This window comes from Sus scrofa, chromosome 12 (genome assembly GCF_054392235.1).
Source record: "Sus scrofa isolate SSC_HxYL_T2T_F1_AM1 chromosome 12, Sscrofa_HxYL_maternal_Yorkshire_Landrace_v2.0, whole genome shotgun sequence".
NCBI classification, from domain to species: Eukaryota; Metazoa; Chordata; class Mammalia; order Artiodactyla; family Suidae; genus Sus; species Sus scrofa.
In genome coordinates, this window is record NC_139394.1 from 16,429,848 (window position 1) to 16,443,492 (window position 13,645).

The following is a 13,645-nucleotide window of genomic DNA, read 5'->3' on the forward strand; positions in this document are numbered from 1 at the left end:
CTAGCCTGGGAACCTCCATATGCCGCGGGAGCGGCCCAAGAAATAGCAACAACAACAACAAAAGACAAAAAGACAAAAAAAAAAAAAAAAAAAAAAAAAAAAAAAAAAAAAAAAACGAAAAGTATAACTTTACACAGAATTAGTATGGAAAGTGCGAATAGGATATCTTTCTTTCTTTCTTTTTTTTTTTTTTTTTTGTCTTTTTGCCTTTTCTAGGGCCACGACCACGGCATATGGAGGTTCCCAGGCTAGGAGTCCAATCAGAGCTACAGCCGCTGGCCTATGCCAGAGCCATAGCAACGCGGGATCCGAGCCGTGTCTGCGACCTACATCAGCTCACGACAACACCGGATCCTTAACCCACTGATCAAGGCCAGGGATCAAACCCACAACCTCATGGTTCCTAGTCGGATTCATTAACTACTGCGCCACGATGGGAACTCCAGGATATCTTTCTTAATGTCTATCCAGGGGACTCTGCTTCAGTTTTCCATGAGAGGTCATTAGAGAGGAATAGGTAAATCTAATGATTCATGATTGAAATAACCACCAATCTATACAGTTTTAACCAGAAGACAGTGTTAGGAACTTTCTCCAGTAACACACTTTAACTTGTATCCTAAAGGTCAAAGCACCCAAAGAAGAATGAGAGGTTATGAGTCATAACAATCAATCAGTCGGCAGGAAGCAAACTTGGAACATTTAAAAGAAACTGCTGAGGATTTTATTTTTCACTATGCTTTTTACTCACCTTTGAGGGCCTTCACAGCTCTTAACAATCTACTCTTGTATACTTTTCCATCAGCTGTAATATAAGACACAATTAAAGAAATAGGTTAAATAATGGAAAGATTAACAAAGACAGCACAAAGACAATACAACATTCATAACCTTAGGGGGAAAAAAAAAACCTGTTCAGATTTGTTTAGAAGTTATTCTATTTTACCCTCAAGTAAGAATGAAACCAAAGATGAAGAAAGCTTTCACTGATATAAATCCGCCTATTGGTTGAGTTAAAATAGCCTTATTGCCTAGTTTCTCCCTTTTTCCTTCCTTTTATTACTTCCTGGGTTTCCCTTTTTGCCTTGGTCATAATTTAGATTAGGCAGTGCGCTCAGAGGGACAGGATAATTTAGCCTTTATGGTGGGAGACGAGTGAAAGATGTCAATTTTCAGTATTAAAATTTAAGCAACAAGAACAGAGTTTCTTATGTGAGAATCGTGTTTTCTAAATAGGTTTTATCGGGTATACACATATATAATTTCATTAGTTTCCACACTCACGTCCATGAAACCAAGCTTCAAGGGATGTACTAAATACTGACCGTGAATTGGCAGTGTTTTCAGCAGCTCCTTATATTCCTTATCGGTGAGTTCTAGTCCCATTTTCCTCAGCACATTGTCCAGATTACTGAGATTAACCATCTCTCCTGATGGAAATTGTTAACATGTAACAATTTTAGAAATGGACTAATGATTTCAAATTATGAAAAAGATTACCTAATGCAAATTGGTGATGAACTTGTTAAACTATGTAGATTCAAAGGACATGTGGATGGGTGAATAAAGTTAGACATATAATTCATACTTTTTCTTTTTTGGGGTCTTTTTAGGGCCGCACCCATGGCACATGGAGGTTCCCAGGCTAGGAGTCGAATTGGAGCTGTAGCTGCCGGCCTACACCAGAGCCACAGCAACACGGGATCTGAGCTGTGTCTGTGACTTATACCACAGCTCATGGCAACGCCGGATCCTTAAACCCACTGATCGAGGCCAGGGATTGAACCCTCAACCTCATGGTTCCCAGTCGATTCGTTAACCCCTGAGCCATGACGGGAACTTCATAATTCATACTTTCAATAGAAGCAAAAGAAAAGCTTATATAATTCCAGATACAAATCAAATGCCATTGTATTTCCTAAACTATTTGGTCCTTTGACACAGTAATCATATTTCCTAGGTATCCTACACAAATCTCACATTGAGATTGAACAGTGTGTCAACCTATATTTTGGTTGTTTAGACAACAGTGAAGTGGAAAACAGTTTTAGTAAAAATTGCACATGATATAGGTGTATTAAGGAAAAATGCCAAATCAAGCAGTAAAATTATAAAACAAACATTTAACCATTAAATTTGTACGGAGTCAACTTAGCATGTCAATAATAGCCGAAAGTGAATACTACTGTTTAAAAAGTCTTTAAAAAAATAAAATATTATGGTCTTAGTTAATAAAGAGTCCCTTTCACCCCAACTTCTTACTTACCTGTAAAAGCTTTTGCATCATCCATTGCCACATCCAAATCAACCATTTCATTCTCTGTAAGAAAAGACAATTCAGGCACAGAAAATATCTTAGAGAAAAATAATATGAATTTAAATTATAATATAAAGTGTTGGAATTCAGCTATTTTCATGATTTTTTTTTAGTATCTTTCGACCGAAAATAAGCCAGAAACACAAAAGAAGATCAAAATATTAAAGTGAACATTCACTTAATTAATACCAGGTTTTGTAACACAGATGGGGCAAGTTTAATAGTATTCCCTTCTAATAGGCCTCTTCCTTTTTTCAAACCTAGTATTGGGAACATATTTCAATAGATAAGATCGAATTTGAAATCTAGAAGTAATTTATTTACACAGGCATCTGACCTTTAAACCTTAACAGTATGCTACCTTCTCACTCTCTAAATTTTGCTTACTTTCTCCACTGCCATCCCGCCAGGACTGCAAACTATTTGAAAGCAAGGGTCATGCCTTAATTTTCTTTATTTATGTGTCCATTTATTTCTTTATGTCCATTCTATAATTCAGTGTTTTGCATATCGTTTGTCCTAGCTAAAAAAATAAATTTCAGTGGTACAGAAATGCACTGTTGGGTGAGAAAATATTATTCTGTCATTTAAAAAAAAATCAAGGATTCTAGGAGTTTCTGTCATGGCTCAGCGGAAATGAATCTGACTAGTATCCAAGCGGCCACAGGATAATCCCTGGCCTCGCTCAGTGGGTTAAGGATCTGGCGTTACCGTGAGCTGTAGTGTAGGCTGCAGACACGGCTTGGATCCCGCGTGCTATGGCTGTGGTGTAGGCTAGTAGTTATAGCTCCAATTCGACCCCTAGCCTGGGAACCACCAATGCCACGGGTAAGGCCATAAAAGACAAAAAAAAAAAAAAAAAAAAAAAAAAAATTCAAGGTTTCTAAAAATACTTTCTTGGTAACAATATCTTTTCTGGTAGGAAGCATTTTGAGGACCCCTAGCTAATATGTGGGGCCATGATTACCAGCATACTAAACCCAGGGCGAGTGAGGTTTTAAACTGCAAGCCAGGCCAGCCAAAACTGTTTTCCACATTAAGGTCAAATACAGGTAAGGGTAGCAGAGAAGATGTTTACTAGCAGCAGTAGCCTGCCTTAGCTACATCTCCCAAGCACCAGCTGAGAACAGAACACCGAAATAAGGGAGAAGAATGACTTGTTCATGTTGATTGGCGTGTTCTGGCTCTGCTGAAAGATGTGTTGTCTGGCTTTCTGACAGAAGCTTGCTTTTCATCAGGTGTTTATTCAGAGCCACCGGCTCTGCATTTGAATCCAATATGGAAATCTTAGCCTGAGGCTCAATCTTTAGCAATTTCTTTCTAATGAATTATCCTAACTTTGATTTTGACATTTTTATCAAGCTTAATTGGTATTATTAATTGAGTCATTGATGCAACTTTATCTTACTTAAAAAAAGGTATACATGGCAGGGAAGGAAAGAGGGAAGGAAGATATATGAAGCAAATTTGGCAAAATGATAACGTCTGTTAGCTTCAGCCAGTGTGGGCTATACTCTTCTCCATTTTTATGTGTATTTAAAATATTTCATAAGTTTTTCAAAGAGAATGAAAAACAGGTTTACCTTCAGAAACCCTTATATATAGAAACCCCAAGATTCCCCCTACACATAGTGGTACCTGACATACTTACCATCAATTGGCAGATGGGTCAGTAAGTCCACACGGTCTTCTTTCTCAAGCTGGATTTCCATTTCTTCCATAAGGGTGTCCAGGTTATTGACACTGATTTTTTTCCCTTAGGAAGGAAGAGGATGTACATAAGAAATATGAGTAAATCCAAGAAGTGGAAGATGCTATTTTTGAGTATACCTTCACCTTAAGCTGAAGGGGAGTGAAACATTGGCTATTTAAGTGAACCCAGAGAGTCAGCGTTAGAGTCAAGGAGAGAAAATGCTCTCTCAACACTGTGCTGTATCTTTTAATTGGACTAATCACAGATAAAATCGAAGAATCAGACAAATATGATGAATTGTGGTAAAGATAACCAACCTAAATGAAGTCAAAATTTCAAACTTGCTACATATTACTAGTAATGACTTCTTCAAATGTAGTTATACCCAAAGAACAGTAGATTATGAGGCATAAATTCAGCATCAGTAAACCAGTGGAATATTGATGAAGTAACATTCTTATCAGAACATTTAAGAAGCAAATGCACAACACAATAAGTTTTAGGTGCTGTTCTTTTTTTTTTTTTTGTCTTTATAGGGCCGCACCTGCAGCATATGGAGGTTCCCAGGCTAGGGGTCCAATTGGGGCTGTTGCTGCTGGCCTACGCCAGAGCCACAGCAACACGGGATCCGAGCCGAGTTTCTTGCGACCTACATCACAGCTCATGGCAATGCTGGATTCTTAACCCACTGAGCGAGGCCGGGGATCGAACCCGCAACCTCATGGTTCCTAGTCAGATTCATTAACCACTGAGCCACAACGGGAACTCCAGGTGCTGTTCTTATGATTCTTACCTTTGAGAGACTTCACACTATCTAGTAATCTCTTCTTATACACCTTTCCATCTCCTATGAGATATGGTAAAATTCAAGTCAAAAAGGATGAGAAACTATATCATTTTATAAGATATTTTACACAATTCACCTAGAAATTCATTCTGTTTCACCTTCACATTATAACAGAAGGTAAAGACTATTCTTAGTGTAGCCAATTTATTCCCTATTTCGAACTCGTGGCAGTAGTTGATGCAGTTCACACACACACACACACACACACACACACACACACACACACTTCTTTCTTCTCATTCTTCTCATAGGCCCATGAGGTATTCCTATAGTATATGTTTAAGTCTAATGGTAGATCCCATAAAGGGATGATATTAAAGAGAATAACATAAAACAATATTGAAATAAGAAAAAAATTTGTTCTCTAAACAAAATCTTTTCATAAATGGAGATAAAATTCAACAGGGATATAGAACCTGCCAGATCAACCCATCCCCACAGGTGCTATCTGTCCCCAGAGGCCTCCATTCTGTGGCAGGATGTCTGCAGAGTTGACAGAGCCCCCAGCGTTTGGCATGTGCCTGCAATAGTGTCCATTATAGTCCATCTGCTTTTTTTCTGTATCTCTATCCTGCTCTCTCAGAGCCAATATCCTAAGAATGCTGCATTTCTCACAGTTGGCCCCTTGAGAGAAATCTGGGGGGAATGCTAGACATAGTGAGTTGCCACAGCCTCAGGTACATTTGGGGAGGATTCAAATGGGCACTGAGCATTTGCTACCCAGGGTGCTAATTCTGCCATCAGGGGCATTAGCCCCCTTGGTGAGGTGTAGTCTCATTCTTGGCTGGGGAACAATTAAGCACAGGAACTAAGTGGGAGGGGAGAAGAATGTCTACATGTGGGGGTCTCTGGGTAGGAGGCACAGGTGAAGCAGAGGCTGGCCTCTAGGGTCTTTGCAAGTGAGCCTATGCAGGTGCCCAGGAGGTAAAATTTTTGAGGAAGTGACTGGTTGGGCCACCGACCAATCAGAATAGATACAGACAATATTAGCACATGGTTCTGAAGGTCCCCTGCCCTAGGTGTTTACAATTTAGTTGCTGGATTGTGGGGAAATGGGAGCGCTTCTGGGGAGGGGATTGAGGATGTGGGGTGTGTTCAGGGTGATAGAGAAGAATTTAGCTGTGTAGCTGTTACAATAAAAAAAATATTTAACCATTTGGCTGAATAGAAAAAAAAGTTTTATCACTTCCAAATTAAAACACAAGTGACAAAAAAAAAAGTTTCTTATGTTTGACCTGCATTTTTCTTAGAGGTTTTCTTGGGGCACTGGACTATTCTCACCCAGAAGCCCACAAAACCACTTTCCCCGAGTACCATGATGGTAGGTTAACTACTCACTAGAGATTGGCAGAGTTTTTGACAGCATCAAGTGTTCCTTTTCAGTGAGCTTGATTCCCATTTTCCCCAGTACATTTTTAAAGTCACTGGCTTCAACCTTTTCTCCTTTGAATAGATGGGAATTGTGTCAGATGATAATATTAATATTAAGAGATCTAATTATTGCAAATTATGAAAAACATAATCTTGTATATTATTTTTAACTTCAAGATGAATTTAAGTACATGAGATGACTTCACCTACCTACAGTTATTGTGAAATTCAGTACTTGAAAAGGTTCTTTAATTCAAATAAGAAGATAACACATCTATTCTGTGTATGGGTCTATATGGGAGGGAATAATATGGGGGCAGTATAACTGCCCAATGACTTACGATGGCAGGTAGAATCTACATAATTCTACAGGCAAGTAATATCTCTGCTAGTACTTCATAACTCGAATTAGGGAACTGTCTATTCATAGTGATCACATTTCCTTATGCAAAAACTCCATATTGAGGTTCACTGTGTTCACCTATATTTTGATTCTTTAAACACAAGAGAAATGGGTGCACCCTACTGGCCCAGACATTGAACAAATTAATATTCGTTCTTGACAGTGCCCACACTTTCCCCAAATTTCTAATATCTAAACTGTTATCAATAAGACAAAATCATCAGTAAATAGGTAAAAGAGCAGAGTGAACTTACTAATGATGACTGGAGGGAGTAAATTACTGCTTTAAAAGGTGAATCTCTATAAAGCTTCAAGATCTCAATTTCATATATTATACCAATTCTTACTCACCTGTAAAAGTGTTTGCTGCATCCATCAGCACATCCAAGTCAACCTTTTCATCTTCTGTAAGAAAAGAAGATGGTAAGACTTGAAAACATACAAAATTCTTAAAGAAATACGCAAAGGAAAAAGACAGTCTCTTTAATAAGTGCTTTGGGAAAACTGGATCACTTTCTTATACCATATACCAAAATAAACTCAAAATGGATTAAAGACTTTAATGTAAGGTCTGAAACCATAAAATTCCTAGAAGAAAACACAGTCAGTGAGCTCTTCGATATCAGTCTTAGCAATATATTTTTTGATCTGTCACCTTAGGCAAGGGAAACAAAAGCAAAAATAAACAAATTGAACTACATCAAACTAAAGTGCTTTTGAACAGCAAAAACAAAAAACAAAAAACCATCAACAAAATGAATACTGAATGGGATAAGATATTTGCAAATGATATATCCAGTAAGGGATTGATAGCCAAAATCTATAAGTAACTCATACAACTCAATATAAAAACCAAACTGATTAAAAAATGGGCAGAGGACCTGAACATACACATGCCAACAGCCCCAACATCATTAATCATCAGGGAAATGCAAATCAAAACCATAATGAGTTACTACCTCAAACTTGTCAGAAAGGCTATTAACAAAAAGACAAGAAATAGGCGTTCCCGTCGTGGCTCAGCAGGTTAAGAACCGACTACTATCCATGAGGACGTAGGTTCGGTTCCTGGCCTTGCTCAGTGGGTTAAGGATCCAGTGTTGCAGTGAGCTGTGGTGTAGATTACAGATTCGGTTTGGATCTGGGGTTAAGGATCCAGTGTTGCAGTGAGCTGTGGTGTAGAGTACAGATTCGGCTTGGATCTGGTGTTGCTGTGGCTGTGGTATAGGCCAATGGCTGCAGCTCCAATTTGACCTGGAACCTCCATATGATGTGGGTGCAGCCCTAAAAAGACCTACCCCACAAAAAAGACAAGAAAGAACAAGTGTTGGGGAGGATGTGGAGAAAAGGCAACACCCGTGCCTGTTGGTGGGACTGTAAGTTGATGCAGTTACTATGAAGAACAGTATGGAAGTTCCTCAAAAATTTAAAAACTGAACTACCATGTGATGCAACAATTTTGCTTCTGGGTGTTTATCTGAAGAAAATGAGAATGCTAATTGTAAAGATAGGGGGAGGGAGTGGGATGGACTGGGAATCTGGGGTTAATAGATGCAAACTATTGCATTTGGAATGGATAAGCAGTGAGATCCTGCTGTATAGCACTGGGAACTATATCTAGTCACTTGGAGGATAATGTGAGAAAAAGAATGTATATATATGTGTGTGACTAGGTCACTTTGCTGTACAGTAGAAAATTGACAGAACACTGTCAACCAAATATAATGGAAAAAGTAAAAATCATTAAAAAAACCCAAACAAAAGATATATGTACCTCTATGTTCACTGCAGCATTATTTACAATAACCAAGCTATAGTCATGACAAGAAGCAACCCAGGTATCCCTAGATAGATGAATGGATAAAGAAGATGTGATATATATATATATACAGTGGAATATTAGCCATAAAAAGAATGGAATATTGATATTTCCAATAATATGGATGGACCTACAGAGTATCATGCTAAGTAAAATAAGTTGGACAGAGAAAGACAATACCATATGAATTTAGTTATATGTAGAATCTAAAAGAAAAACAAAACAAAAAAAGATAGAAACAGACTCATATATATAGAGAATAAGCTGGTGGTTGCCAGAGGGGAGGAAAGAGGGGGGATGGGTAAAATAGGTGAAGAGAATGAAGAGGTACAAACTTTCAATATAAAATAAATAAATTGTGGGGATGTAATGTACAACATAGGGAATATAGTCAATAATAGTATAATAACTTTGCGTGGTGACAGATGGTAAATAGATTATTGTGATCATTTTATAATATATAAAAACATAGAATCACTGTTATACACCTGAAACTTATGTAATTTTTATGTCAATTATAAATCAATAAAATTCTTAAAGATGTGATGTGTGGAATTCCAATAATTCTTCATGCTTTGTTTTAGAATTTTTATTATGTTTTAATCCACAAGAACTTATAACAGGTGAAAGAAGATTTAAGCTTTAAGTATATATCCAATATCTGTGGCTGCTGCATAGACTGACAGCTGCAGCTCTGATTCAACCCCTAGTCTGGGAACCTCCATATGCAGTGGGTGTGGTCCTCAAAGGGAAAAAAGAAAAGTAATGGATTTATTATTATTTGACAATGAATTAATAAAAATTAAAACATTTTCATTTATAATACAATTAATATTAATAAATAGACAAACCACAAAGCCAGAAAAGCTCCTCAATAAAACTTTAAGATCCACCTCCTAAAGTAATGAAAATAAAAACAAAAGCAAACAAATGGGACCTAATTAAACTTGAAAGTTTTTACACAGCAAAGGAAACCATAAACAAAATGAAAAAACCCACAGAATGGAAGAAAATATTTGCAAATGAAGCTACTGACAAGGGATTAATCTCCAAAATACACGAACAGCACATGTAGCTCAATATCAAAAAACCAAACACAATCAAAAAATGGGCAGAAGATCTAAATAGACATTCTTCCAAAGAAGACATACAGATGGTCTAAAAGCACTTGAAAAGATGCTCAGTATTGCTAATTATCAGAGAAATGCAAATCAAAGCTACAATAGGGTATCACTTCACACCGGTTAGAATGGCCATCATCAAAAGGTCTACAAACAGACTTCCCTTGTGGCGCAGTGGGTTAAGGATCTGGCGGAGTCACTGCAGTAGCTCCACTCATTGCTATGGCATGGGTTTGATCACTGGCCCAGGAACTTTCATATGCCACAGGCACAGCCAAAAAAAGTTTACAAACAACAGATGCTGGAGAGAGTGTGGAGTAAAAGGAATCCTCCTACACTTGATGGGAATGTAAATCAGCAAAACCACTGTGGAGAACAGTATGGAGGTTCCCTAAAAACTAAATATAGAACTACCATATGATTTAGCAATCCCACTCCTGGGCATATATCCAGAGAAAACCATAATTCAAAAAGACGCATGCAACCCAATGTTCATCGCAGCACTATTTACAATAACCCTGAGGCATGTCCCTTGAGATGAATGGATAAAGATGTGGTAAGTACATCCAAAGGCATACTAGTCAGCCATAAGAAAGAATGAAATAATGCCATTTGCAGCAATATGGATGCAACCAGAGATTATTATACTAAGTGAAGTCAGACAGAGAAAGACAAATATCGTATGATATCACTTCTATGTGGAATCTAAAAAATGATACAAATGAACTTATTTACAAAACAGAATTAGATTTATAGACTTTGAAAACAAATTTATGGTTACCAAAGAAGAAAGGTGGGAGGCAGGAGAGATAAATTAGGAGTTTGGGATTAACATATACACACTACTATATATAAAACAGATAATCAACAAAGACCTACTATATATCATAGGGAACTCTACTCAATATTCTGTGATAACCTATGGGAAAAGAATCTGAAACAGAATGGATATATATGTATATATATAACTGAGTCACTCTGCTGTACACCTGAAACTAACACAACATTGTAAATTGACTATACTCCAAGGTAAAGTAAAAATAAAAATTTAAACAAACAAAACAAAAAGTAGCTGAATTAATAAAAACAATTTAAGAGTGTAAAGAAGTTCTGAGACTCAAAACTTTGCGAGCCACTAGGCTAGAGGGTATACACCACAATAGGCAAGATTCAGTTTGCTTTTTGTTGCCTAATCCAACTTGAGCATATATTTACTATCTAGCTCAGGAAAGCCTCATCCTCAAGCCTTGCTGGCTCTCTTGTATTTTTGCATTTTCCTCTGGACTGTAGGCACCTCTGAGGGCAGACATTGTGTCTCTGTTCCTCTTGTACCTAAACAGTCTGTTTCTAGTAAACACATTGCACAGAAAAAGTATAAATATTTGCCAAGAAAATAAAGCAATATCAACATAATGCTGGCGTATTGTTGGCACTCAAATATTTGCTAAATGAATGAATAAAAGAAATGTATTTAATACTCATGACTTTGATCCTTGAATTACAAAGTCTTGCTCTAGTAAAAGATATTCTTTCTACTTCTTAGGATTCCATGTTATTACAAAGAAACCTGAAACCAGCTCTGGCATCAGTCTAATGTTAGCTACCAAGTTCAGTTTGGGTGCTCTGGTGAAGAAAATACAGACTATTCTCCTCCTTTTCTTCAGTCTGGGCCCTTTCAGTTCAGCCCAGAAACCCTCTCTGACATGCTGTTTTTAAAAAATCTGTCTGTATACTTATGTGTGTGTATATAATATATACATTAATAAAATATATAATATATTTTGCTTTTTAGCTTACAGCTGTGGTGTGGGTTTGACCTCTGGAAACTTCCTCATGGCCAAAAATATCCATCTATAGTCTTCAAAACAAACATCATCAATATATTGATAAAATAAGGCTTGTGTGTAATTTCAGAATACTGGGAATATATAACTAAAACATGATATGCATATATGGCAAAGGATCTTTATTTTATTTTATTTTTGTCGTCTTTTTAGAGCCACACCCATGGCATATGGAAATTCCCAGACTAGGGATCAAATTGGAGCTGCAGCTGCCAGCCTACACCAAAGCCACAGCAATGCCACAGCTACAGCCACTGCAATGCAGGATCCAAGCTGCATCTGCAATCTACTCCACAGCTCACAGCAATGCTGGATCACACTGAGCAAGGCCAGGGATGGAACGGAATTCTCATGGATCCTAGTTGGGTTCGTAACCCGATGAGCCACAACAGGAACTCTCTTAAATCTTTTCCTTTGTCTTTTCTTTTTTCTTACCTTTGCATCTTTTCTTTCTCTTATCATTCTTCCTTACTCAATTGGCTGATACCTTGTATCTAAATGTCTGATAAGCACCTCAATTATGTCCTAGACATTATTTTCTCTTGATTCTGCTCCTTCTGTTTCTCTTCCATTCCTCTTTTTTTGTTTTGTGGCAGTCATATGATCCATAAACCTCTGGTTCACACTTTTATTCTCTCCTTCCCTTTCACCTACCACATCAAGCCAGTGTACCGCATATATCACCTGTGTGGTTCCCTAAATAAGACTCTTACTATCTGGACTTTGTAAGGTTCTATCATTTGGACTTCAAAAATGGCCTTTAAATTGTATCTCTGCTTCTGGTTTTCTTTCCCAAATATGTCTTTATTTACTACTTGCAGGGTAGACTGGTCATTGTCTACAGGATAAAGGTGTCTTGAAGGCTTACCAGTTACTGGGAGGTGGGTCTGCAGGTCCTGGATCTCGTTTGCTTCGAGTCTGAACCCAGTGTTTTGTAAAACATTTCTTAGGTCACTGACATTAACCTTTCCTCCTTAATAAAAACAAGAAAAAGTAGATAAGGATGTTACAAAATGAAAAATTCAGGCTCTCAACCCCTACCTAGAAATGAAAGCACAAAGAAGCTATTATAGCAAGTTGTGTGGGAGTCAGGAACAAAATATAATCCCATAACTAAACTTCTAGAAGTTTTATATTGGGGAGAAAACAAGTAAGAAAGAGTTCGGCAACTCTGGTAAATGAGGCAAAGACAAAACCCAAATCATGTTATTCTGGTCAAAAGTAATTTGAAACTTTTACAATAAATACCCTCTTAATGTAATTTATACATAAAATATCCTCTTAATGTAATTTATACATAAAGAAAAACTAGTTAATGCAGCAGATTTTCTAAATATAAAAAGACAAGAGGAAAACACAGAAGGAATGACTGATATAAACACATAAAAATGAAAAATGTCTATATATCAAAAAACAGCATAATGGACAGAGAGTAGATTGGTGGTTGCCCAGGCCTGGGAGAGTTACAAAGAATGGGGTGTGACTGCTAATTCTACAGAGTTTCTTCTTGAGTGATGAAAATATTCTAAATTGATTGTAATGATGGTTGCACAACTCTGTTAATATACTAAAACAAATTGAATTATACACTGAATTTATGGTACATGAATTATATTTCAATAAAACAAAATATGCAACATAAAATAAAAATGCAACTGGGAAAATATCTTCTATAGATATGACAATGTGCTAATATCTTTGTAAAGAAGTCATTCAAATTAATAGGAAAAATGTTCAGACTCCATAGGATAATGTGCAAGAAGCCAGCCAAATAATTAAAATATTAAAAGAGGTAATGATATAAAAATATTTTCAACTTAATTTTATAATAAAAAATGTAATTCCATTTTTCATCCATCAAATTAGCAAGGGTCAAAAAATATGAAAATAATATATTGTGGCCAGCACATAATAGTAATGGATATTCTTACTCATTTATATACATTGAAGCCTTAAATATGTTAAGATCCTTTGACCTGTAATTCCGGTTATAAGACTCTATCCAAAGAAAATGACTTTAAAGTTGAATCAGTATGTATAAAGATCACAGGTATGGAGTTCCCATTGTGGCTCAGTGGTAAAAAACCCAACTAGCATCCACGAGGATGTGGGTTTGATCCCTGGCCTTGCTCAGTGGGTTAAGGATCTGGCACTGCTGTGAGCTGTGGTGTAGGTCTCAGACATGGCTCAGATCCAGTGTTGCTTTGGCTATGGCATAGGCCAGAAGCTG

At 37.0% G+C, this 13,645-nt stretch overlaps 1 protein-coding gene and 1 long non-coding RNA gene across 5 annotated transcripts in view; one reads left to right on the forward strand and one right to left on the reverse strand.

Annotated features, from left to right (window-relative positions):
* Positions 1-13,645, forward strand: part of LOC146398066 (uncharacterized) — a 1,038,644-nt gene that overhangs the window by 798,917 nt on the left and 226,082 nt on the right. The gene's annotated exons all lie outside the window — the stretch shown is intronic.
* The window catches only part of EFCAB3 (EF-hand calcium binding domain 3), a 371,875-nt gene that overhangs the window by 55,928 nt on the left and 302,302 nt on the right, over positions 1-13,645 (reverse strand). For 3 of the 4 annotated variants that reach the window (XM_084984064.1, XM_084984065.1, XM_084984066.1), the window contains 8 exons: positions 12,284-12,388; positions 6,983-7,036; positions 6,196-6,300; positions 4,804-4,857; positions 3,969-4,073; positions 2,267-2,320; positions 1,326-1,430; positions 752-805 (listed from right to left, as the gene is read on the reverse strand). In XM_084984064.1, the coding sequence (XP_084840190.1) occupies positions 752-805; positions 1,326-1,430; positions 2,267-2,320; positions 3,969-4,073; positions 4,804-4,857; positions 6,196-6,300; positions 6,983-7,036; positions 12,284-12,388 (636 nt within the window). Of the gene's footprint in view, positions 1-751; positions 806-1,325; positions 1,431-2,266; positions 2,321-3,968; positions 4,074-4,803; positions 4,858-6,195; positions 6,301-6,978; positions 7,037-12,283; positions 12,389-13,645 lie in introns of all 4 variants that reach the window. The other variant, XM_084984067.1, reaches the window with a different exon arrangement.